The 26270-nt window shown below is 42.0% G+C and overlaps 4 protein-coding genes across 7 annotated transcripts in view; 1 reads left to right on the forward strand and 3 right to left on the reverse strand.

Annotated features, from left to right (window-relative positions):
* Positions 1-9243, forward strand: part of LOC113012682 (formin-1) — a 49907-nt gene extending 40664 nt beyond the window's left edge. For both annotated transcript variants that reach the window (XM_026152977.1, XM_026152978.1), the window contains 3 exons: positions 5770-5919; positions 7002-7083; positions 7194-9243. In XM_026152977.1, the coding sequence (XP_026008762.1) occupies positions 5770-5919; positions 7002-7083; positions 7194-7238 (277 nt within the window). In that variant the 3' untranslated portion in view covers positions 7239-9243. The remainder of the gene's footprint in view (positions 1-5769; positions 5920-7001; positions 7084-7193) is intronic.
* An 857-nt stretch (positions 9244-10100) lies between these two features.
* grem1b (gremlin 1b) lies at positions 10101-12257 on the reverse strand. The gene is made up of 2 exons (XM_026152984.1): positions 11829-12257; positions 10101-11419 (listed from the first exon to the last, which is right to left on the reverse strand). The coding sequence occupies exon 2, from the start codon at positions 11416-11418 to the stop codon at positions 10870-10872; it is 549 nt and encodes a 182-aa protein (XP_026008769.1). The 5' UTR covers position 11419; positions 11829-12257; the 3' UTR covers positions 10101-10869.
* A 1375-nt stretch (positions 12258-13632) lies between these two features.
* On the reverse strand, positions 13633-20861 carry arhgap11a (Rho GTPase activating protein 11A). Of its 3 annotated transcripts, none has more exons than XM_026152981.1 (12): positions 20191-20861; positions 19165-19232; positions 18953-19049; positions 18604-18860; positions 18333-18496; positions 18094-18234; positions 17815-17889; positions 17278-17451; positions 17058-17133; positions 16614-16725; positions 15781-15895; positions 13633-15692 (listed from the first exon to the last, which is right to left on the reverse strand). In XM_026152981.1, the coding sequence occupies exons 1-12, from the start codon at positions 20317-20319 to the stop codon at positions 14209-14211; spliced, it is 2892 nt and encodes a 963-aa protein (XP_026008766.1). In that variant the 5' UTR covers positions 20320-20861; the 3' UTR covers positions 13633-14208. The 3 variants fall into 3 exon arrangements, with proteins under 3 accessions (XP_026008766.1, XP_026008764.1, XP_026008767.1); XM_026152979.1 differs by having other exon boundaries at positions 17058-17187; XM_026152982.1 differs by lacking the exon at positions 17815-17889 and having other exon boundaries at positions 17058-17187.
* Positions 20862-21296: 435 nt separating this feature from the next.
* actc1b (actin alpha cardiac muscle 1b) lies at positions 21297-24625 on the reverse strand. The gene is made up of 9 exons (XM_026152983.1): positions 24551-24625; positions 23368-23518; positions 23138-23266; positions 22900-23010; positions 22722-22806; positions 22296-22457; positions 22015-22206; positions 21747-21928; positions 21297-21538 (listed from the first exon to the last, which is right to left on the reverse strand). The coding sequence occupies exons 2-9, from the start codon at positions 23494-23496 to the stop codon at positions 21395-21397; spliced, it is 1134 nt and encodes a 377-aa protein (XP_026008768.1). The 5' UTR covers positions 23497-23518; positions 24551-24625; the 3' UTR covers positions 21297-21394.
* Positions 24626-26270: the final 1645 nt, after the last annotated feature.

Consider the following 26270-nt stretch of genomic DNA (forward strand, 5'->3'; position numbering starts at 1 on the left):
GGAGGAAAAGTTACACTGGAACAAACAAAAAATCATATTTTCCCATCAACACAGGGAAGTTTGCCAAGTGTTAGTGATTGCAGGCGCCACACAGCTGTGAGTAATGTAGCAAGCCTCAATATGAGGAGATAAAGTTTGTGGTATCTGATAACTAATGCTTTCTATGCATATAGCTGTATGCACATATTAAGGATTCTGCAAAGATGCACCAGTCTCGGCATGTAAGCACTTTGATGAGTGAGGCGGCCATTCGTTGGACAGGTATAAGATGATGCATATTTCACATTTATTGTTGAAGATTGGGCACACATTCATACGTGCACAAGGAGAGATTATTTGAGTTATTTATCTTTAAGACAGTTAAGCAACATGTCTTGGGCTTATCACCCACGTACTTTCACTGGATCCTCTGTGCTTCCTCCCTTGCAGTTCCAATCATTCTTATCTGCCATGTTTTGTGCAGAAGACTCCTGAGAGTTTTCTGAGAGGCATCTGATTTATAGGCGCGAGACCCACCGGCAGCTGCTGAGCTCACCGTCCGAGAGAAATCATATCTGGAACGTATCATATTGGAAAAAGATGGTGGAGCAGACAAACAAAGCAAATAGATTATTTTTTACCGTGTTTGGATAGCGAGCGGGATTGTTTGCTTTATATCGTAACTCGCCCGCTTCCAAAATAAATCAAGAAAAGTGCATAAAGGAGAAAGCGAAAGGCTCCGGACGCGAGTAAATGTAAACTATAAACAATTAGAAAGTTGATTGCTTTGGACAACACTAACTCAGCAAATGGCCCCGAGCTGTTCTGTTTCATGTTGCTGCTTTGAGCCAAGATAATCACCGAGAGAATGGCTACACCTCTCCTCCTCCCCGGCCCCACCCTCGCCATATAGCGATGTTTCTGTTGAACCAGGCGCGCGTGCCTTTGTCTGCACCCCCCTTGTGAATGAGTGACACCACTGTAATGAAGGTGTTGAACTTGGAGGGGAATATTGATCAAAAGGGCCCTGCAGCTGACAGCACCTTTAGCTTTAATGAAGTTTTCCTTTAATTTCATCTAAAGAGGGGGCTGGCTGACTGGTGCTAGGTAGAGCGAGAGGGAGGCAGGGGTCTTTCTCGGGTTCCCACAGAGCCACCTCGTAAAAGTGACACGCCGTTGATGAATATGGGCGTCAGAGGGCTCTCTGGGCCCTGGGTGGGCTCTCACATCTGTGCTGGATGAGGGATCCTCACACAAAGGCATAACAGCAGCAGTGTTGAGATTATGGCTTGTGTTAATAAAAGAAATAGACAACACATCCTTAGTGCTACCTAATACCTCAGTCTAGACCTCATGAGGATTCAGAGTTTAAACGCCTCGGAGTTGAAGCTCGCACGCACACACACACAGCAGGCATCGACTGGGAAATGTGAATTAGGATTTTGACAAGAATTGGGGATAGATGTCAAACCTGAGCATGATTTCACAGAAGATGTTACTGTTAACGGTCACCGAGCCTCCATGTCGGCCTCGTACGTTTCCGGCTTGTCCTTTGCCCTCTCCCGTCCTCGAGAGCGCAACCTTTCGGAAGCGTCATGAGTACAAGTACATTTCTTCAAATTTGGCACACCACTTGGCCTCAAATGTGAACCGAGTGCATTTTGTTAATCAAAGTCACTGTGACCTCAGAAAAAAACACATTTTTGGCTGTAATGCAAGAACTCTTGCAGCAATTATGAAACAATTTCAAGCAAATGTCCAGTTGGATGAAGTGATGATGCCATGACATTTTAGTCAAGTGGCCAATACTGACCGCTATAACTCAGCAGAGGGCTGGATTGTGTCCATATTTCATGTTTGGCCTGATACGTAATTGGTGGAAGTTTTTCACCCAGTTCACGGCTCAGGTGGCTGACAGATCTTCTATGTTTCGTGGCTTAAGATGTGTAGAATCTTCTGTCATGGCTACAACGTTGAGCTTTTATTAACCAGGCTTGTGAACACATGTTATTTGTTTCTCTCAGTGACCTAATGTGTCGATACAGTAGACATACAGCAGAACAAGAACAAACAACCCTCATCGGAGAGCAGTCAGATCAATTACTTTGTACATTTTGTTAGATCGCACATCACAATCTGTCCCCTCTCCTTAGACCGTCTCCTGAGATGAGTCACAGCTCACATTCATTGGTGATGATGGTTCATCTGTTATTTGGACTTTATTGCTTCTTGTCGCTTTTTGTTAAAGGGGGAAAAAGAGATATCTTTCAATATAATATAACCATGTTTGATGCACATAATCATTGTCATACTTGCATATACATACATTTTATTAACAGCGATGCAGCTGCATAACAGCTGTCATCAGTTATGAGGTTTTAGTTTGAGTTTCTTTTTTTAATGTAACCTTTATTTAAACAAGATGGTTTTGAGAATTCGCACATATAAAATTATAAACCAAATGTATCATCGACACACATGCAGTTCTGTGCAGAAACTTTGGCCACCCTTCATTTCTTTTTGCTTTCAAGGAAGCAGACTTGGAATTCCATCTTTAGGCACTTTGTAAACAGCAGCCTGTTGCAAAAACACATCATTTGCTTTTATTTCTTTAATTTGTCAAAAAGATAAAACAGTTTGACAGACATAAAATAGTATTTGTGCACCACCAACATAAAATAGTATTTGTGCACCACCAACATGGTCATTAGCAAAGAGCTGTTAGCTTAACTCATTCACTGCCAGGGTTTTTGAGCATTTTTACTCATTTTTGAAGAGCCACAGAAAACTGTGTGTTATGATCATATAAACGCTGAACCTACCAAAATGAAGAACAGACTCTCTTCTTCCATCCAAAAAAAAAAGCTTGTTTCTACCATTTTCCATTCTTTAGTAATCAGCTGTAGAAGAGAGGTGGGTTCCACCAAAAATGCCTGTTTTGACCACAAAAAGGGAGAAAACGAGCTTTTTGTGAAAAATACATTTCAAGCAGTCTGATGTTCACTGACAAGCTGCCCGAGGTTGTATTCTAGCCCCTCCCATTGAAAAACGTAATTGACATCTATAGACGTCAATGGCAGTGAATGAGTTAAGTGTGTCGTTAAAAAAATTTTGAGGAAACTCTCGGCATTACAAGCATGCCTACATAGAAGAAACAAAGGAACTCTATCAGTAATGGTTTGACCCAGACCGCCACATTATTGAGACAGCGTGGGATCATTTTGATAGAGAATGAAAGAAAAGGTAGACGATATCCAAAGAAGCACTTTGAATGTCCTTCAAGAAGCCTGAAGACTGCTTAAAGAAATGACAAGGAAGCTTCCTGACAGAGGCTGTGGGTTGAATAAACACTGACTTTCAAGCTCATTGGAATTGTACAGCAACTGTTTTTGCCCTATATACTGCATTTGCTCCCTAGTATGCCTTTTATACATTTAAAAAAAGTCAACAGACTTAATGAAGACCCAATAAAACCACTTATAGAGTAAACAATCATGTATGCTAGACAGCCTAGACGCCTGAAATGTGATTGGAGCACAGCAAAAAGTTGCAACATTTGAGCAGCTTAACAGTTAAAATAGCACACACAAAAAGATGCAATGGCTTGTGAGTTTTTAATGAAGTAACTTAAAACGAATTTAGCAAAAATGTTTTTGTTTTTTTTCCCTCTCATCTGTCCATAGTGAGCGCTGAAGCCTTTTCCTCAACATGCACTCCTAATTTGTCTGCTTCGTGTTTGGGCTCCACTGAGGTTTTCTGGTTCTGTCCTCAGTTCCGTCTCATTAAGCCTCCTTCTTCCCCATCATGCTCAATTTCATTTGGCCCAAGTGCCAACTCTATAGTCATTGTGCAGTTATGGTTTTGCTGCTGTTAGTTGGTATATTACTCTACTCCGTCATTACATATGAAAAGATGGCCTCCGCTTTGTGCCTCTGCTGAATCAGCCAACAACACGGGGGTTTACGCCTGTAATCTTTTTGCTGCCAAAACATAGGAATGCAGAGTTGCCTGTCTAAATACTTTGCTGATTCTCACGTCTGTTCATGGTTTTGTAATGGGTCTTTTTTTATAGCTGTCAGTGAGGAATGCTGAGCTGTGGGCGCTGCAGTAAAACCCTCTCACGGCAATGGCATCATAGCGTGGATTACTGACATGTCGTCATATGTGCAAAAGTGAAATCAGCCTGCGATGGCAAAATGAACAAAGGTCCGCTTGATTTTGTTTGTTTTCTAGGTATGTGCGAGAGTGTTTGCATCTGTTTTGAGTGAGGCTTTGTGTATCGGCTTGTTTCTGCTTGCTCATGAGGCTAAAAAGAAAAGCTTGTTGCTCTGATTAAGTGCATGCTTTTGACATGATGACCCAGGGTCAAGAGACGAGCCGGTGGAGAAGAGACCCAGTTCGTCATGCCAGAGCAGACAACAAAGCTGCCTGTGACAGCACGTCTGTTTTGGTCAATCTAAACATCTTGGAACATTTTCTTCTTCTAGCTGCTTCTTTAGATTACAGGATGATCTACAGCGCTCTCCTGTTTTTGTGCATCCCAGCAAAAATGACGCATCACTTGGAAATGGGAAGCAGACTCATGCAAAAACTTTTCTTTCTTTTTTTCCAAACTTGTAGCTGGCCGTCTGGTCACCATATTGTGCACCATTTGACTCCAAGTGAACTTGTCTCAGATTAGTGTCGCACAAAAGCCACCTAGCATCTGGAGGTCAGAGCGTATTTGGGCGTCAGTGGGACAGGAGAGCATCCCTTGAATCATGGCTCCCTTTTATCAACCCCCCTTTTTTGGACAGGCACAGGCCAGAAAATGTCTTTCATGTTTGGGTTAGAGAAGGGGGAATCTGAAGCAGCAGGCTGCTTTTCTTGCCTCGTGTGTGCCGCTGAGAGCCTTGCGAAGACTTCAGATTTGGTTACAATTGAATTAAGCTGAGGAGCTGGCCTTAAACAGTGTTGTAGCTCAGTGAGTAGAAACACCCTCAAAAATCCAGACTACATTTATTCCTCTGATTTGTCTTTGTGTTTTTATGCGTGCATTCCCGTCTTTGATTTGTCTGCCAGTGAACATGTTTTTGTGGTTGTGAGTTCCATAGTAGCGTGTGTGTGTGTGTGTGTGTGTGTCGTGTGTATACTTGTTTAAATGTGTTTCTAGGACCACTATACTTGTAGGGACCAACAGTCACTTGTCGGGACAAAATGCTGAGCTCACAAATTTGAAGGCATGTTTGAGGCTCAAAATATGGTTTTACAGCTGAAGTTACATTTAAGTTATGGTTAGAGTTAGGCATTCATTTCTGGTGGTTAAGGTAGGAGGCTGGGAAAAGCATATGTGAATTTAAAGTCCTCACTAATATGTGAAAACGTACGTGTTTGTGAGAGAGACAGAAGGTGTGTTTGGAGGAATAGGAGCCTGTTCTTGGCTGTCTTCATCTCTTCTGGCAGTCTTCCCATGCAGGCTGTGGAGGTCAATGTGATAATGGAGCCGCCGCTACTGGCTCTCCCCTGTGGCCCAGCAGGGTGGACGCTCTCCTTCCAGCTCTGTTTCTCACCTCTCCTGCTGACTCTAAATCCATCATTTTTCTCTCTACATTTTACTATTTTAAACTCTTTTCCTCTCTCGCTCTCTCTGGTTTCACGGGTTTACATACCGTAACTGCCTTGTACTTTCTAATGTTGTTTAAAATCCAGATTAGTTCACAAAAACATACTTTCAGTCAAAATCTGAGATTATTTATGTGTGATAAGACAACACTGTTTGAGCCTTTGCTGTGTTTCCACCCCTCCCTACAGTTTCCAGGACGTGGTGAACTACTTTGGTGTTAAGCCAAAGTCCGGGGAGAAAGAAGTAGCTCCGAGTTACATCTTTATGCTTTGGTACGAATTCTGCAACGATTTCAAGAACACTTGGATACGACAAAGCAAGAACATCTCCAAGGAGAGGTGAGCTGGTACCACTACTGGGTTAAGTCTCAGAAGAAATCAGGAGAAAGGAGTCAGGAAGGGCGTTATTAGGGTTACTGAATAATCCAACAATCTTTAAAAAAACAACAAAAACAATGACTGAATTTTCCCTGTTTTCTGTGAGTATGCTAGAAATAATCATTCTAAAAAAAACTAATGTCAGGAAGGGAATGTAAAACTTTGCAAGACTCAAAACATAATCATTTCAGATTAGACTTCTTTGTTTCTGTCACCTTTGGATTGGTGCTTAACACCTCTGGACATCATGTCAAATTAGCACTAATTGTACAAGGGTGATGTGCAGATGCCGGGTTGTAATTAAAGCAAGGAGGGAGGCCATCAAAGAGGAGGTGAATGGGGGAGTAGCTGAGGCCTTGGTCCTGCAACAGGGGCCTGAATTTATGTTTCCTCTGACCTGAGGCGTAATTGGTAGTGGGCTGGGGGGTTCCAGAAAAAGGACCGGCAAGCGGACAGTGGCCTGTGGTGGTTTAAAGGCTGCGTGTTATTAGAGAACTGATAAACACCGTAGCGATGCTAAGCTCGAAGGAGGCGGTGAGCTCTCGCTGTCCAGAGAGACTGTGTGGTCATTTTTATGCCACATTAAGTATCACATGGTTTCCCTGTTTACTAGGTAATCGTGCCGCTTGTTGCTCGCAGCTGATTGTGCTTATGTACATTTAACTTTATTTTAAATACTGTTTGTGATCCCATTAAAAAGCCAAGTGTTTTGTTTTTTTAAGGTTGCCTCATTATCTCATCAAGCTGCTGTCATTCTCTGCTCATTCCCACTTAAAGGGCTTTCACTGACCGCAAACTCCAGAGTGGATCAGAGAGAGTGTGTGTTTGTGTGGCTGGGGGGGACTGCATGGCTCTGTGGTGCCCCAGGAAGATATTTAAATGTCTTGCTCTTATAAACAAATTCACAAGAGTGCAAGGATGAGAGGCTTTGTATTTGATCTGGTTACACTTGGTTCCCAATTGATTTGCAGAAGTTTCATTGTGTACTTCTTTTAACTGTCTGATAATGTTGAGCCTTGCTGGTCTCTTTCTTCTTTCCATAGGTTGAAGGAAGCCCAAGAAAACATCAAGAAGATCACAGCAGAGAAGAGAGTCGAAACCAAGAAGATCAATGCCAACAGTCTGGTGAGAGCTGATCTGTATTCAGAGACCAAATGGAATTTCCCAAAAGCCGCTCTTTCTTGTGTCGCAGCTGAAATCGATGCGCTGAATCTTTTTGTGGTTCTTGCCAACAGAAGGAGAGGCTGCGACAGAAGGAAGCCAGCGTGTCCTCCAGCTGAGCAGAATGATAAGTGGCAGAGCAGAAGAAGCACGGACCGGCGGTGGTGCGCCAGGAAGGGTGCAGGGGCCCATCCATCCTGCAGTTACCACCTGCCTCAGCAGCACTGGACCCTACCCTCTGTTCACCGTACGGACCCACAATAAAACATGGTCAGACTTTTACTACTCCCACTACCGTATCTGTGCCCCACTAACAGCACTGGACATCCCCTCCCCTTCCCCTGTTCTCCACCGCCTTCGCTTCGAGGCTTTTTTGGCACAACCCCAGTTAGCGAAGACGATTGGCCGCCGCAGCCGCAGCGAGGGGAGTCATAAAGGCCAAAGGGTTGACCTCATTCATGCAGCATGGCGTGACCCCTGAGTGCCCAGCTTGTGAAAGGTCTCCAGGGTTCAGCGGGATGCACAGCAGAGCCAGCTGACACATCCACAAACGTCCTTCTGGACCTCTTCCGAAGCACGAGAAACAGTTTCTTTTCCAAACTGTATCAGATGGCGTATGTGTTAAAACGATGCCCCAGCGCGGGCTGTGTTTCTTAGACGTTGTTGTCGACCTACAAACAGATATGGCTTTACTGCAAGTGTCTGCTGGGAAAGAAAAAAAATCACTGTTGACAAAACAGATCTCTCACTTGGAGCAGGGAGAAAGAACTTTCCTGTGTCTTTCGCTGTAGCGGGTAGCTTTTCATTCACCACGGCTCATTAAAACTCTTGTAAATATGTCATGTAGTAGAACTGGCAGGGACTGTACAGCTTTGGGAAATATGATAGATTATCTATGCTGGGCTTTAAGTGCGGACGAAGACACGTCGTCTAGAAGTTGAGTGCGTGTTTAAAAGGGGCGGGGGGGCCTATGTGTAAGAATGTGAGGTTTTGCTGTACTGCACCAGACTGACCTCTCCTGGGTGACGGCCAGAGGAGAGCAGAAGCTGGCAACAAATGTGGCCCGGAGCCTCGGCTCACACAAAATTGGACTAAGAAAAAATAATAGTAATAGTTTTGAATGACACAACAGGTTTTGGGCTCACCTGCAGTTTTAAAGAGAACTTATTAATCCTTCAGTGAATGCTGTACATGACGTTGTCCCAACACAGTTTTAAGCTGCTTGCTTTAGCTGTATGTTGCTGCACGTCGTTTTACCCCCCATGCTGACCGCATGCGTTGTTTTTGCAGCTGTCTTTCACTGTTTTGCACCTCCTTTTTCCTATGCAAGAGTAACGTTTCCCGTTAGAAAATGTATAAATTATATTTCTTCATGATGAAATCTTATTTTATTTTTGAACAAATAGAAAAAGTGTAATAAAATCATGCTTTATTTTCACTAATGTAAGATGTAGCTATGCTCCTGTATCACTAAAGAAAATTGTATTTATGTAACAAAATAATTATTTTATGCCCCCCCCCCTCCCAAAAAGAAAAAAAAAACAGCTTTGTTTTGTATATTTTGATTGGTAACTGAATTGACTAAGAAGTTGCTTGATAGGTCAGTTGATTCATGGGTATTTTTTTTTTTTTAATGTATGTTGTAAAGATTTCCAGCGTGCTCATGGAAGTCGAGTGCTTTGCACAGAATAAAGACAGAAAGTTTAATGTTTATATTTTGGAGTAATGATGACTGTATTTTGGGTACTGTGAACATTTAAGATGATCACCTGGAGCCATGCGAGATGTTATACCTCAGATTTCATCGTCACACTATCCATAAACTGCCCCTTCGATCGATTACTTGTTTTTACCCTCCAAAGTCTTTCACTTGTGCCATTTATTTTGTATACAAATCTATATAAGTCGAAACTTTAAAACTGCTATATTTTACTCCAGAGGAGTTGGAAAAACAAAACCAGAAACATAAAAAATAAAGAAAATGAGCAGATGCTGACCAAGGAATTGCTGTAGCCTCTACTGTATGTATGTTGGTTCATGTGACCTTCAGTAGCTCTCATGTGAATGCTTTGTAATTTTATGGAATTGTTTTAAATTTCAAGAAATAAACTGTGGGATGCTGAATAAGTGGGGCTTATTTTGGACGAAGACGTGGACTTTGAAAGATATGTTAATGCGGCTTCTTTCAGTTTTCTGCTGTCAACGCCTCGATTTAGGCCCGCGCTGTGAAAATATGATATTTATGTAAGGAACCTGAGTCATTCGATGATTCATAATTCAGCCAGACTGTTCAATAAACTGAGTCAGAAGTTGTGCCAGTTCCTGGAAATCTCCTGAAATAAAATAATTGGGAGGAAATTCTCATAACATCGGTTTAATGGATGTAAAATTGGATGAGGTTGGTATTTTAATAATTTGAATGAGATTTAAAACTGTTATTACATATTCATTAAAAAAAACTTTGTTGATCAAATAAGAATCAGAAAATTTCCAAATGATTTTTTTTTTTTCCTTTTATAATGAAATGTTGGGACCTCCCTCAACTGTAACTGACATCTATGTGAACCAAAGTAATGCAAACTGTGACTGAATACATCAGTCGTATTTATTGTAGACTGGCTAAAGAACAAAGCCTCTAGTTCTAAAATTTTCCCCCCATCACCCACTTATTTATAAATATGTTCATTTAGTAGAACATCTTTTCATTTACACTTGAGAATTCCCTTAAGAACCTGACAGATTTGCGAGCCTTGTAACCAGATGCGGTGAAATTGAATCCCATCATTTCAGCAGATCGCTGGAATAGCTGACTTGCAGCTTTTTTCCCAAAACGGACTTTAAAATATATTCCAGGGTCTGAATGCGAGTAACTCGGTAAGATCCTGGCTCGGTGCAGGAGGGGAGCAGGAAACGGTGAATGGAGGGATTCAGCTTTTTTGTTTGTGTTTTTTTTTTAAACACAGCAGATAATTTTCGCAGTATTCCAGCATCCATTTATTTAGTTTTCGTGGATAATTTAATCAAATGAATAAACAAATGGGTTACATCAAAAATGGCTTAACATTTTACAACTATTTCACCTCGGTAATGTATAAGCCACCACTGTACACTTCCATTTAAACTAACTTCAGAAGCCATAGTTTCTATATTTGACTAAGCTCACAACTTCAAAAAAAATAAAAAATAAAATAGAAAGAAAACTTCACTAATGGACTTCGAAATTCACAGAAATCAATTAGGTTAACCTTGAACGATTCTTGAAATATCGAAATAAAATCATTTTTCTCCTTTTACAAATAAAGTCGTTCGCCTATCAAATTCCACACAGTGGAAACATCCAGTTTAGCAAACATATATGCGTAAAATGCAGGATGGACGGAGACGTTTAACAGTCACAAGGACTGTTTTGGAGCAGTTAAATAAAACCGGTGTTCTGCAGTCCTGTGGGGGCGAGGAAGCCGTGCGTAAAGCATGCCCATTCCAAGTAAGAGTTTCCGTGCAGTGATCTTTTTTTTAGTCTGGTGATGTGTAACAAGTTGCTTTTGACGTTTTTTTTTATTATTTTGTTTTAAGTTGCATGTCCATATTGGCTCACGTGCTGTACAGGAGAGACGTAAGTATCAGCGTGTGCGGTGCTTATCTCCAGATGGAGACGAGCACAATTTCTTGGCTGTGAGACAGCTATCAAGTCCACTAAGAAGAAGAAGAAGAAAAAGAAGACATGAAACACACACACATAATCGCTGTGTTTTAGTCCAGGTCTATGGATATGCAGCGACACTGTTTGACGCGCTGGATGCGCTTCTTCTTGGTGGGCGGCTGCTGGTCCGGACAGTTCAATGTGAAAGTCATGGTGGTAAAACGCTTCGGTTTACAAAACGAACAGGACTGGAAGGCGCCCTCCTCCCTCCGGATGTGCCTGGGGATGTAGAAGGAGTTGCACTGTCCGTAACAGAAGCGGTTGATGATGGTGCGGCTGACGCAGCCCTCCTCGTGGATGGTCTGTTTGAGAGGTTGTGTTTTGCACCAGTCCCGTTTCAAATACTGGCGCTCCGTCACATGTAGAGCTTCCTGGCTGGACTCCAGCACTTCGTCGGCGGGTGAGGATGAGCCCGGCCTCTGGCGAGAGCCCGAGCCCGCCTGCGGAGTCTGCGGTTGCTGCTCCGATTCGTTTGGGTTGCTTTTGTCAGGATGAGGAATGGCGCCTTGTGAACCTCTGTTTCTTTTTGAATCCACCGGAGAGGAGAGCAGCCCAATGATGAAAACCATACTGTAGAAGATATGCGTGGAGTTGGCCATCCTTGTAGAGAAAAAGAAAATGGTTCGTCACTCACACAGTTTTCGGCTCTGCATGGGTTACGCACAGCTGTCATAGTTTTTACGCTGCGTAAAAACGCACCGAGGGAACTTTTTCCCCATCATTTCTTCTTTGTTGAAACAACATGAAAAGGAGGCTGACGTTTAAAAGCAGTCATTCATTTGAGTCACCTCAGTCCAAATAAATGACAGAATAATATAATTATGTTCCCATAATTATCCATTCTCCAAAATATTCCTGCCGAATTTATCTAAAAACAGTAATAAACCATGTCACATGTCCTGTAAACCGTTAGTGGCTCCACACTTGCGCAGCAAGAGATAGAAAAGCATGCAGTTTTACCATTTCTATAAGTTATATATCATGATGTTTAAAAAACAAATAGAAATACCTGCTATGCAACACTGCTGCTACAAGTGCGATGATCTGGTCCTCGAGCTTCACTGCGGCACCTTTCGAGATGATAGGTACCTACTGGTGTCGACTGTGCACTGGTGGGACTGTGGATGGGTGGGAGACTAAGCGCTCCATAGACAGGGGCCAGGGGGTTTAATACAAATTGCTACAGCGCCGGACTGTCTCCCTTTTAAATGTCTGCCAGCTGAGATGTGCACAGCAGTTATTGGCTAAGCACGATGTAGAGAAAATCAAGACTATCCGCCCCCTCAACAGTTTCCTTTAGCCCACAGACAACCGAGAAACAGTGAAAGAAGGCAGGCAGGGAGGGAGAGGGAGCTGAGTGCGTACTGGGGGAAAAAGTAAAAGTGTGATTTTTGTTTGTTTGTTTTTGTTTACATGTTTCAAGAAGACATGACCATAATACGGTGCATTATATGTAAATGTGCAACTATAAATGAAAAGCGGAGCTCGAGCTGCAAAAGCAAACAAATGCAGTTACAGACAAACTTTAAAAGATGAGCCAAAATGCAGCACCTCTGACACCAGTTAGTCGAACTCCATTTCCATCCATTCAGCAGGGTGATAGACGTCCAGCCTGAAACAAGGGTAGCTCTTCATGTATCACAGACCTGAGAAAAACAAAAATCATTAAAGGCATTTTTTTAAAAATTGCATTGCTTCGTACAAACGCAGAAAAAGCGCAGTGGTGTAGCCTAAGCCAGAGTATATGTTTAATCATTTCACTAATACCTGTTCATTTATGACCCAAACGAGTCACGTGATCTCGGCTTAGTCCATATTTTATCAGCTCAATTGTTTTGTGTGTTTTTTTTAAATCAGTCATCTTCAAGAGGAAGTTTGGGATTAGTCTCATAGATGATGTTGTATCCTTCATGTTTGGCATTATTGAAGGCATAAACGTTTGCCTTTTCAATTTATTATTTTTTAAAAAAAGTAAATGGTTTTAGAAATTGCTGACGTGACTCTAAAATGACCCAGTTGACGGATTTTTATTTATTTATTGTCAAAAACCTGGCATCCCTAAAGTTTTCTTAACCATTCCAGCCCTGTGAAAGGGAACTTTAAGGAAGCTGAGAAGTAGCCGCACCACCTTCCCCCAGCATAAACCCATCCGCTTATTACATTGCCCAATCTGACGTATTTAGGGGTCATGACAACGTCATGAGTCAACAACCCCCCAAAAGACCATGCGCTCCGGTCAGTGCAACATGAGATTAAAGCGTGGCATTCTGCCCCAGGTCCAGTCATACCTCACACACATGAAGGATGGCAAGCTTCCAAATGGGCTGAGGAATAAATCTCCAGGAATGATTTTAACCCTCACCCGATCGGGAAAGGCTTCCGAAACTGCAGGGGGGATACAATGTCAATTTGCTTTCTTCATGCCGGGTTAGTCAAGTACATAATGTTACATTTTTAATAGTATCTGGGGCTTTAGTTCTCAGTTTGAGTCAGATTGCTGACTCAAAAAATAAAATGTTGGACAAAAAAATAAAATAAAAATAGTAACCGGTTTTTTAAATCTTTATATAAACTCAAGTACGTTTAAATAAATGTTGTAAATAACGTCATATATTTCTCAAGTAATATATTTTAAATCTGGATAGACCTTCAACAAGTTAGTGTAAACACTCTAAACTTCCAGCTGACACATTCTGGAGGCCTGCGCTAACATCCCAGTGCAGCCGTATCTCACTTTGCAGCTGTCTGCAGTAGCTGTAGCACTCCCCCTGGTGGTTGCACGGAGTCCAAAAATTATTCAACCACAAAACAAATCATGTTGTTTGACTTTATTCGTCTGATGCAGTTAGCACAAAAAAAGAAAAGAAAAATAGCTGAAGACTTGAAAAACAATGGCCTGCAATAGACGTGATTTCATGAACACTGTTTGCTTTTTTCCTCCCCACAAAATCCAACAAAGGTGCATGTTTTCTTCCCCTGTTCAAGACATGACAATAATAATATGGAATAAAAACCCTTTCACTTCAGTCAAGTCCCCCCCCCCCCAAACATCTACCTAACATTAAAAGGGCATAAATATAATGACTCAATCAAAACATCCCAGTCACACCAATCACATTTTACACAATTTAGCCTGCACACTACTAACTAAACGTAATCTTATAGGCTGATATGTGTCGACATCTTAACTTCTAAATTGGTTTTACTGAAGTAAAACAAATGTAAGGCATACAAACATCTCCCAATAAGGCCCTAAAATAACACAAACAGCATCTAGACAGCTGACAATAATTTAAGACCCTGAAAACATGAATAGGTTAGGACGTTTAACATCACTCTCAGCAGACACCTGCATAGTTAAAGGAGAGAAGAGGCCAAATGGATATTCACTATAAATCGACAGGCTTCGTAGCAGACAGCAGCCTTCCTTGGTTGAGAGGGTTTCTGGGTGAACCTCTGTAATAGTTCATGTCCTTCCCAGCTAGCTGCTGCAGAGGCTTCTGAGCTCCTGATGGCTCATTGGTTGAGCAGTCCACTTGGGTCTTTGATTGGACCTTGTTGGTCATGTCGCCCAGCGCACAGGACTTGGTGCGTGACTTTTTTGGAGGCACTGGAGGGGGCTTCTGTAAAGGGCACGTGTGGCTGGATGGCACCTCGTGTTCTCCGTGGTGAGGTTGAAGTTTTGGGTGAGGGGAAAGGCCACTCTCTAGACTCACAGCCTTTGCTACTTGTCCACGCTGGTTGGTGATGGTACCTGCAGTTCTAACAGGTTTCCTGCTCTCTCCCATGAGAGAGTTAATCCTGCGAACAGTCTGACGCACAGGGGTGCGGTGGAATTTAAGCGGCGACTTGATCTGATTGCTCTTTGAGCCTGTGGGAGAATAAATGGTGAGCTTGTTGAAGTGCTGAATGTGGTCTGCCACACGACGCCTTTCAGCCTCCTGACTGTGTGATGAAAACGTTGGTTGTTTTTGGACTTTGGTACCAATCTCTGGAGAAAGTTCCCTCTTGTCATGTAACACACTGACTACAGCGTCAGTTTTAGGTGGTGTAACAAACTCATTTCGGAGTTCAAGACCTGGTTTGTATGGAGTTGACTGCCGTCCAGAAGAGACACCTAGTCTGAAGTGAGCAGGACTTTGGATATCCAGAGCATCAATCAACTTGCTGCAGTTCATCTCCTCCATCTCCCTTTCTCCTGCTCCTACTGTGAAGCTGTTATTCCCACCAGCAGGAGCAGCACAGAGAGAACCTTTCTCATCCTGGATGACTGGGCTGTGGGATTCAGCAGCCTCAAGAACTACACTATCAATATGCAAAGGAGACAAAGCAGCAATTTCAATCTGGCCAAAAGTAATGTTCTGTTCATTAGCCAGAAGGCTCTGCTGCATACAGAAGCTGGGGGCTTCACTTGGCACAGACAGAGATTTGGCTGTTGAAGTCTCTGGAGGAGGGTCTGTGATCATGTTGGATGGTTTTGAAATACTTGCTCCTGAGGCTTTGCGGGACTCCTGTATGACAGCCTGGAGATCACTTCCAGACTCTGAGAAGGCCTTCTTGATTTTCAGCAGGGTGGGACCGGTTTGTCTCTGGGCTTCAGGGATTGAGCTCTCGCTCTCGAGGCTCTCTGCACTGGAAGCACAACACAACTTCATGGGAAGGCTGCTTACTGCTGGGGGCTTGGACACGACGATGGCGGGCTCAGACATGTAGCTGCTTTTAAGGCACAGGTTCATTGGCGTATCCGTGAAAGACCCGCCGCTCAAGGCCTGGGCTCTTACGGGCGTCTCCGCACACCACAAGCTTCGGTGGGCATTTAAGTCACATCTGGGCGTCAGCAAGTTGTCTTCAGACTTACTAATGAACTTGGAGCCTGGAAAGGTACATTTTTGATATGCATTACATGACAAGAAGATTTAATATTTTATTTTAAGCATAAAGTTCAGCTGTCTGGTACTTACTCTTGGATTCAGTTTTTCCAGGCTGAACTGATGGAATGAACTCTGTCTCTTTGGTGAAATGGAAACTGGTGGTGCTCTCCTGTTTGGCAAGTCGCAAACCAATGGACTCAGAAGCCTTTATGAGCAGCATGAAATGAGAAATGAAAGAGGGTGAAATGTCAGAGTAGTATTTTGTTAAAAAGGATCCCACAGAAAAAACCCAAAAAGTAACATTAAGATGTTAATATCATGACTTTTGCGGTTAGTTCTTCAGAGGATGATAAAAATCACTCAGAAGAAACAATCCATTTGATTTTTTTTTAAAGTTTTTATTAAATCAAGAATACACAAATGACTATAAAGCATTAGTATAGAGCCTTAAACAGCCTACACAATGTACTCAAACACTGGTTACTATCTATCTATATCTAGATAGAGATATAGATAGATATACACACACACACACACACACACACACACACATTTATTAACATTCGTCCACCTGAGTGCTTAGTGTAGTAAAATCACTGAAATCTAAGCATAACAAACACCATTCTATTGTTTGGTACCATGCAAATATCACAATTTGGTCAGTAATATTACATCATATTACAATTACGATTACCTGTAAAGTCCTGCATGGATTACTTGTTTTAGAGTTAGTCACTTTAAGTAAACTTAGTACATTAAAAACAACAATAAAAAAAGTGCTACTGTGCACAAATACATGCCACATTACTCCTCATGTGCAAATGTATTAATTGCAGATTATGCATGAATGCACTTGACTAATCTTTCAGTGTTTATGGGAAAACCAGAGAAGTGGTTGATTTCCATCAGGCCAACACACTTACAGCGTCTTTGCTGCTCTTCCCCCCGAGGCTAAAACGCAAGCGCAGGGACTTGTGTGGAGCTTCTTTTTTGCTTGTTTTAGGAGAAAAGCAACCAGCCTTTCCAGACTCAACTCTGAAAAGGATAAATAAATAAAACAATTATTAGCAAGATAAGCTGGGGATAGTTTAGATTAAAGGCTAAGGCTTTACAAGTATATCTTCCTTTGGATGAGGGGTGGGAAATTCATTTTCCCAAATGGCAACATTTGAAATTGGGACTGTTGTGGAGGGCTACACCGATAATCAAAGAGAAAATGAATACATAGTTCAGCTTATTGGTGCTGCCCTTCACAACAGTCCCAGTTTCTCATGTTGCCACTTAGAAAATGAATTGCCCGCCTCTACTTTACATGATTTTAAATAGAAAAAGCAACAAAAGTGAGAAATGAATGATCACATCTGTACCTGTTGATAAGGTGTCTGCTGCTGAGTCGTCGGCTCTTCTTCCTTGCAGATGTGGTCGGTTGCCTTCTAGACCTCCCTGCTGACGACAGGACATTTTGGGAAGAATCCAGCATCCCCAAAGTACTGCAGGCTACAATATTTAAGGAGGAAAATTAAAGCTGTATTAAGATCAAGAGATACCATAGCAGTTTATGCCCAGTAATTAAACATTCTTTACTACCTGATCCAGGTGTGGAGGGCCCGTTGAACAAAATATCAGGAAGCAATTCTATCCCAAGGTTCTTTTTGACAGATCTACGTTTCTTGTTTGAAAAGCCAAAAGAGCTGCCAGACTCCAGAGGAAGTTTTCGCTTGGAGGCTGGTGTTGAAATCACAGGAGTTGCAGAAGAAAAGACTGGCAAAAATCACAGAAGAATTAATGTCTTCACACATGCAGGATTTGATCATTTCCATTTGAAAACATGCCAAACGGACTCAGAAATATTGGCAGAAGCTTGTAAATAAAATCAAAAATCAAAAAAAAAAAAAAGGCAGAAGAGTGAAAAGCCAATCAAGCAAGCCTGTGCATTATTCATTCATTATCACGGTAGATGCAAACTGCTTTAATCCAAGTGCAAAAGAAGATTTAAGCACGAAATCAAATATGTTCCCAGATTGATTTATTTTATTAAGGAAATTTTAGCTTGTCGTTTCTTTTGTATAGCAGATGGATTACTACAGTTTTATCATGCTACATGGCAGGCAACACGGTACATACCAAGACTGTCTGTGTGGGGGACATTTGTGGGTGTTCTATTAGTTTTTATCTTATTCAGTGCACCATTGACCACATCTGAAATATGAGCCAAATACACATTTACTGACTACAGCAGTTTAAAAATAACATTATTGAATAACATGCACTGCAATGCAGTGCTTACTTTCACTTGCATTTGTCTGATGTCTTGAGTGACATATTCTAGTTGAACTGAAACTACAAATATTCACATATTGTACCAATAAGCAAAGAATTACTGTAAATCTGATATAGCCTTACCACCCAAGCTGCGCCTGCTTTTCCTCTTCATTCCCGAGTTCAGCTCCGGCTCTTCTAGTTCATCATGAGCAGGAGACAGAACCCCTGCCTCACAGCCCATCATGGCAGGAACTTTGTCTTGAAGAAACTTTGGTAACACACCTTCAATGCACAGACAGTCAAATATTTAGAGGTAAAACAGAAGAGTGAAACCTGACATATAGAAGAAATGCTTTTAAGATCAGCGCCTCAGGTCATACCAAAGCTGTGAGCATTCTCTATGAAACACTGGACTACAGCGGCCTGCAGTTTGAGGCGTTTCTCAGTGTTGGCATTCATCTTCTCTGTGCCATCACCAGAGTGGAGGAGGTTGGGTGCCAAGATTACAGACAAGTTACTGCTATCCATCTTATTCTCTGCACTCCTGTGATAAAGCAGTAAAAGTAAAATATCAATTCTTTAAATATAAAAGTATTATGTAATAAATAGCATAAAGAGAATTTGAAAAAAGGTGGTTTTACGTTAACTTACCGTTTAGATACATTGTAAAGAAAGTCAAAAAAATAACGCAGCACACATAAGTTCCTGTCTGGCAAAACACAAGACAGCAACATGGTGGCAGAGGTCCTCTCCTCCTCATTTGGGAGCTGCTGAGCCTTGAAGAAGGCTTCCTGCAGCTCTGTGGGAAGCACGGGCTCCGGTAACTCACGGAAAAACTGCTTCACCAGACCCGCCACATCGCAGGGAAGAGCAGTAGATAGGCACTCTTCACCCGCATCCAATTTTGCCTGGACAGACAAAACACAGCTCTGTTGTGTTAGACAGTCCCCAGTGTCAAGGTCACTCGGTGAAAGCGAGGTCAGCTTCAGCCATCACTCACCCTGAGTGCTTTCAGACGAACAACAGAGCCTGATTTTCTGAACAGGCCCTCTGTGTCAATCTGTGCTAGCAGCCTCATGCACGCGTCAACCAGAAAACTAAGGGCAGTTAAACAAAAACAAAAAAATCATTAGTATCAAATGCACAAGATGGGACATGAAACAACTTGCCAGCTGCAAGTTTGAATAGCCTAAAATATGCATTATTACCTACCTTGGAACACTCCCACATTCCATATTGTAATATGGCAAATTCTCCAGGGACATACCAAAAACCTTTGTCTGGGGAAAAAATAAACAATAAAACATTATGTTTGCTCAGTTTTACAACTTTTAACAACAAGGCTTGAAAGTTGGGGAGGAACAGAAACGGAGCTATACTGCTGTAATAAAACTAACAATCTATAGGCTGCATCAAGCCACTCACATATTCATCCATTGCAACACTGTGGTTATACAGTTAGTGTGGTCTTCCTTACAGACCAAAACCACTGCCAAAATTGCCATTACTTTTGACCAGTTGACTGACTGGATGCCAAGCATTCCTAAGTTTAAGAGCAACACAGAGGCACTTTGTTGGTTTAAAACTGTCCAGCCTTTTTCAGCAGAGCAGAACTTTAGTACTTGCCTTCTTCCTTCTGACCTAAAGGTTGGACTGTTTCTATTAATTCTCTATCCACAAGAGGGACTATTCGTGCAAATGCAGAAGTTCAGCCTTCATTTGAAAAGTCAAAGTGTGTTGCAACTAACCTTGTGACTCCTGTAACCCATTTATAAGTAGAAGGGAGGGCTTCAGTAGTTATTTCCACTCATTTCCACATTAACTGACATTCACTTTAGCAACTTACATCTAATCATCTGTGCCGTCACAATGTCAAAGTGTGTATTAAAGAAATATTTTAAAACCCACACAAATATGAAGCTATATAAGAAAACGCTGGCCTTTAGACTAACAAAATCTATGCTGTGAACAATGACGGCAAGACCCAAACAAAACACCTTCAGTGCTTGGGTGACAACAGTCTGCGAACAAATGGGACTCGTCAGCTTTCAATAATATGCTAATCTGATTCAAGAGTCTAACCAACACAATGCCCAAGGTTAATAGTGTGAACTTGCTGATTTGTCGTCTAACTACACCAACACAACGATTATGATGAAGTCCTACATTTCAGAATCGCTGCAAATAATTCAAGTGAGTGGTGTTGAAGATTAGTAAAAACGTTTTATTTAAACTTACCGAGTTGCTGGCTGCTGACTTGCAGCTGGCCGCTTTGTTTTTGTTCCAGTTCTTTGTTTTAATCCCGTACGCTGAGCGGAGGTGCTGCACGGCCACTAGACGCATCACATTTTTCTCCATGACTCTCATTTTTGCAAACGTACCTCGAAATTTTGCACTGATCACTTATCTCTGCCACAGCAAACTCGCACTCACAGCTCTAACAGTTCAGGCCTGACCGCAGCCTCTTTGACTTTGTTAATTTCCCAAGACCTCCGGACGATAACTCATGCTCAGCGTGAATATTAAGCGTCCATAAAGCTCTGTAGCAACACAACCGTTGATCAGCTGTATGGAGAATAACCTTACTTAGTCCTAATGAATAGACAACTCGACTAAAGTTACATTATGGAGCACTTATCTAAAGGTTAACTTCATGCATACGTTGCGATGCAGTTAGCTAGCTAACATTAGCCAGCTAGGTTAACACATTGACTTTCCCCTACTCTGAAATAACCGACACAGCATCTAAGTTGCACGCGGTCTAAAACGGCCTACCGCCTGTAAAACAACAAACTCTATAAATTAAATAAGTTTAACTCGTTAGCTAGCTAACTGCATTGTAATAAGGTTCGCTCCTCACATCGGTTGCCCACTGTTTCCGCAATGCATTCAAACAGCAGCGCTCCCTGCTCTCTCCGCTGTGATTGGCTGAAATCCTTTTGAATAACGTGCTTGCTTTTTTGTTTGTTTTAACACCCAGAGCAGCCTCGCTGGGCGGTGCAGTTTCTGTTAAGGCAGAGCAAAACTCAAGCAGACGCTGCGATCAACCGGTAGGTCATGTAGTTTAAATGAGTCAACCATTTGAAAAGGAAATTTCCGCTTTTTCGTGCCTGTACACAGACAGTCCCTCTTTTATGCTGTGTCTAACATGTCTAGTAATAAGTAAAGTTAAATATAACCTGACTTTTAAATAACCAACATGTTTACTGACACCACCTGAGTCTTTAAGGACTTTAAGGACTGGGAATTGTAAAAGTTTTTATACCAGAGAAATGACCTAGTTAATTTTCTCAGTTAGACTATTTCTTAAATGATCCATATTTGTTTCACACAACAATATCATAGGAGGTTCTCTCACAAAGGTTTGTCTTTATTACAATAGAACATACACTTATATACATGAGACAGCAACGTGAAAATGCATGGATGAAAGGAGGTGTGCTCAGAAGCATTTCCTGTGAACAATGGAAGGGCCGGCCTCATCGTACTCCTGCTTGCTGATCCACATCTGTTGGAAGGTGGAGAGGGAAGCCAAGATGGAACCACCAATCCAGACGGAGTACTTCCTCTCAGGTGGAGCAATGATCTAAGGAAATGTTAAACACCATTTAATCAGAATACTTTAATCCCTAAGGAAATTATCTGGGTTACAGTTGCTCAAGGTCAATAACAGTAACAGACTGAACTAATTAAATAATTCAATATATTACAAAGTTTACGAAATAAATGTTCATGATGTGTTAATTGACTTCATCCATGAGTGTATTTACTTAAAACGTCTGCAATTCTCTCACCTTGATCTTCATGGTGCTTGGTGCCAGGGCTGTGATTTCCTTCTGCATACGGTCAGCAATACCAGGGTACATGGTGGTGCCACCAGAGAGCACATTGTTGGCATACAGGTCCTTACGGATGTCAATGTCACATTTCATTATGCTGTTATAGGCAGTCTCATGGATACCAGCAGACTCCATACCTGGTGGAAAACAAGTAAAAAGATTAAAAAGGCGTTTTGTAACATAGACAGAAACAGTGTAACTCAAGCATCGAGACTGAACTCACCAATGAAAGAAGGCTGGAAGAGGGTCTCTGGGCAACGAAAACGCTCATTACCAATGGTGATGACCTGACCATCGGGCAGCTCGTAGCTTTTTTCCAGGGAGGAAGAGGAGGCAGCAGTGGCCATCTCATTTTCAAAGTCAAGAGCCACGTAACATAACTTCTCCTTGATGTCACGCACAATCTCACGCTCAGCTAAGGACCAGAACGTTTAGCTATTTAGGAAAATCCAATTCATACATTTTTAATACGCAAAATAATTAATCAAGATGGCATAGTCCTACCAGTTGTGACAAAGGAGTAGCCACGCTCAGTCAGGATCTTCATCAGGTAGTCAGTAAGATCACGACCGGCCAAATCCAGACGCATGATGGCATGTGGGAGAGCATAACCCTCATAGATGGGAACATTGTGTGTTACACCATCGCCAGAGTCCAGCACAATACCTTTAACGAGCAAATAAGAGCAGCAGTTCAGCTATGTCACACATCACTCACTATACAATGTTGCTGACATCACTGAGAACACATGCTGCTGTAGGGGGATTAGCACCTCCACTTGACAAGGAGACAGATGACAGACACAATAATAGTGTAAACACACACATCATACACATCTCTTGCTTAAGTACTGGATCTGTATTTTACATTCTGGAATAACTGATCTCAGACTCAAATAAACACCTGGAAAAATGATTGAAGTTTACTGACCAGTGGTACGGCCAGAGGCATACAGAGACAGCACAGCCTGGATGGCCACATACATGGCAGGAACGTTGAAGGTCTCGAACATAATCTACAAGAGAAAGCAAGCAGAATCAGAGGGAGAAGAAACACACAACTTACGTATAAATGGGGTCTAAAACAATTGATTAGTTGCTTTAAATACCTGAGTCATCTTCTCCCTGTTGGCTTTGGGGTTCAGGGGAGCTTCAGTCAGCAGGGTGGGGTGTTCCTCAGGAGCTACACGCAGCTCATTGTAGAAGGTGTGGTGCCAGATCTGACCGAGGAAAGAGAAGAAATCTGAAATAACTGAATAAGCAACAACCTGATCTTACTAACGAGGCACCAAATGCTCTTATAATGGCTGTAAAGATAAAGTGGGGTGTAGGTGAAATTGCACAAACCTTCTCCATATCATCCCAGTTGGTGATGATGCCATGCTCAATGGGGTACTTCAGTGTCAGGATACCCCTCTTGCTCTGGGCCTCATCGCCTACATAGCTGTCTTTCTGACCCATACCCACCATCACACCCTGAAAAAAGACACATGAGCTGGAGTATAAAACACATGAAAACAGTTACCCTAAACATCTTTTTAACATTGCACTAAGATAGTTTTTTGCTTGGAGCATACCTGGTGGCGGGGCCTTCCAACGATGGAAGGGAAGACAGCACGGGGAGCGTCATCTCCAGCAAATCCAGCCTTGACCAAGCCAGAGCCATTGTCGCACACAAGGGCGGTAGTCTCATCGTCGTCACACATGATGAGGCTTTACTGGGGTGATCTAAAATTTGATGAGAAGGTTTAGGCTGGTTGTTAGGACCATCTGCCTAAATTCTCCGTCATGTAAACTAAGGATGTGTTATTGTTGAACAATCACTGACTTTATTGTTGGAGCAGCTGATTAAATGAGACCCTTTAGAGATAGAGTCAGTCACTCGTGTGGTTAATAGATACGTATTAGCTGTGATTTAACAGTCCTTTGAAGAGCAGCCAGCACTATCTGATAGCTGCTCTTATGGTATTATCACTTGTGAATACTAACACAACTCAATTCAGTGGGTGCTACAGAGCTAATTCGATGTGGATGGATGCTATTTTTGTCCAACCCTTGTCAGAAACCCCTGATACCATATCTCCACAGCCACGATTGTTCCTGGGGTATCTAAGAGCTGCTGAGGTAGCACCAAAAAGGGCCAGAACCGGGAGACCTGTGAGCTATTTTAAGCTCAGCACCCCCACAGCCGTTAACAGGGTTAAACAAGTGACACATTGATCTCTTGCTATTTCAGGTCAGAGAGAAGTGCCTGGCCAGCACCCATCTGTCTGTACGCTGTGACACTCGGGTTTTACTACTTGCTTCTGTGACCCAGCTGCCTCTAAACCTAAGCCACTGAGTCACTGGTAAATTTAACCAACATCCTCTCAGAGTTGCACTTTCCAAGTACTACTCTAGTGTGACTTTGTAGTGTATCGGTATACTTTGTGAGACTTTGCACACTACAAAGTGTACCGATCACAGGAAAACACATCACCCCACTGTCAGTCGTTTGTGGCATCACATGCAATCAAACCATTTTAAGCAAAAAACAGGTAGAAATAACACCAGCTTTCACTGTGCTCCACAAATCCAGTCAGTGATTCTAACTTCTGAGGACGCTGAAATAACCTAATCTATTCTCTCATAAAAGTAAAAAAAATAAAATCCTTCATTTCAAATAACAGGTAGTAACTTTCCTGAAGGTAAAAAGAAGGCAGTTGCACAAGCAGATACCTCTTCAGTGATTCAAAGAGACACACTTTGAAATGTACTCACCTAAGCAAGCTGGAACACAGATGCTTCCACTGGGATGCAGGGTCACAGTCAGAGGATCCCCTTAAATATGCCCCACAATGGGTCGAAGGACAAGGGGCGGGGCTGAGAGTTCACGCGAGTCCAAATAAGAGCTGCCAGCAAAAATCCTCATGCCCTTGGAAATGTGTGTTTCACATACATGGAAGAGACTTCTCTACAGTGCACTCCTACTCGCTCACAGTTTAAACATGACATGTTAGTTGAGTTATTCTTGCTTTTCGGATGCACCCACAGATGACTATTGATATGAACTACTGAAAGTTTTTTTCAAAAACTGGTGTAGATGGTTGTTATATGTAGGTCTTTAAAAAAGCTTTTTAAGATAATTAAGCATTTTTCTATATTGTTACTAAAACTACATCGGATGTCTTTCTTTATATAACTATACTGTAGAACAAGATTAATAAAGGAAAGGAAGAAAGGAACATAAGGCATCATCTGCATTTTAGTTACAGTGCAATCTCTTAATAGCTCTCAAATAATGTCAAAGTCTTGATAAAGTGTCTGTATAATATTTGAAATGATGTGTCTCCCAATGCGGAACAAATGCAACTCATCCCTCGCAGGTTTTGCTGATCCATCCAGTCAAGACAGCGTGACTGGTGTCTCGCTAAGGAGATGAAAACAACCACTCTGCTGGTATGTGCACTGAGCCTCCTCAGTGTGTGGAACAGCTGATGGTATTGCCAGAAGGGCTCTATCTGATCTGGCTCTCTGTGTCAGCGCTCCATCATGATTGGCTCAGATGTCTCCTTATAGGGTGATGGTGAGGAACAGAGTCATTAATGAGCAGCCACTGAGGTTTCACAGCTTGCAATGAGGAATTCCATATAAGCGCCACTCACTGCTTAAGGTGCATTTTCCTTTATGTCCACTGAACCTCGTGATGTAATATTTTCACATCTGTGAATGAATGATACAAACATTTGGCATAATCGTTGGTGTAGCACAAGAATGTTCCCTTTGGGATTTTTCTGTATCTCAGGAAATGTCACTCATTTATTTGTAATGATTACAACAATAATTAAGTAAATATGAGGAAGAATAACTCTGATCTAAAAGAGAAATATGTGCAGTATATGATAGGCAAAGGAATGTGAGAGCATTCTTCTGCTCCACACTGCCCCAGCAGACACAAGTGCCTCCTATTTATAGCTGTACTCCACAGATAGGAGCTGGATGCAGACGAAGCATCACATAGTTATCTGCATGACAAAGAGGACTTTTAATAGAAGACTGGATTTATATTGTTTAGATACAAGAAAGTAAGGGGTGTGATTCACAGTAAAAATATAACAAAGGGCGACAGTTACAGAGCAAAATTAGGAAACAGAATTCAGTCTTGAACTGTGAGGATTATAAAAAACTAAATAAAGAATACCTCAGGTGTATTTATGGGTGGAGAGGGACATTATGGGATAACTATCACTCCATCCATTCATCAGTCTCACGCCCAGTTTAGGATCACAAGTTAAACTAATGTACATGTGTCTGTGCTTTGGGAAGAAGCCAAGGTTCCCCGCTCAGCAAAAAACTACAAATCCCTTTTCAGAAAACGTGGAGCGCTGTGTAAAATAAAATAAAAAACAAACAACTGAGTGAGGTGCACATTAATGAAATCCTTAATTCGGACTGTGGAAATATATCCTGTGCTGAACCTGGGATTTTTATTTATTTACAA

The sequence above is a fragment of the Astatotilapia calliptera genome, chromosome 19 (genome assembly GCF_900246225.1).
Source record: "Astatotilapia calliptera chromosome 19, fAstCal1.2, whole genome shotgun sequence".
Classification (NCBI taxonomy): domain Eukaryota; kingdom Metazoa; phylum Chordata; class Actinopteri; order Cichliformes; family Cichlidae; genus Astatotilapia; species Astatotilapia calliptera.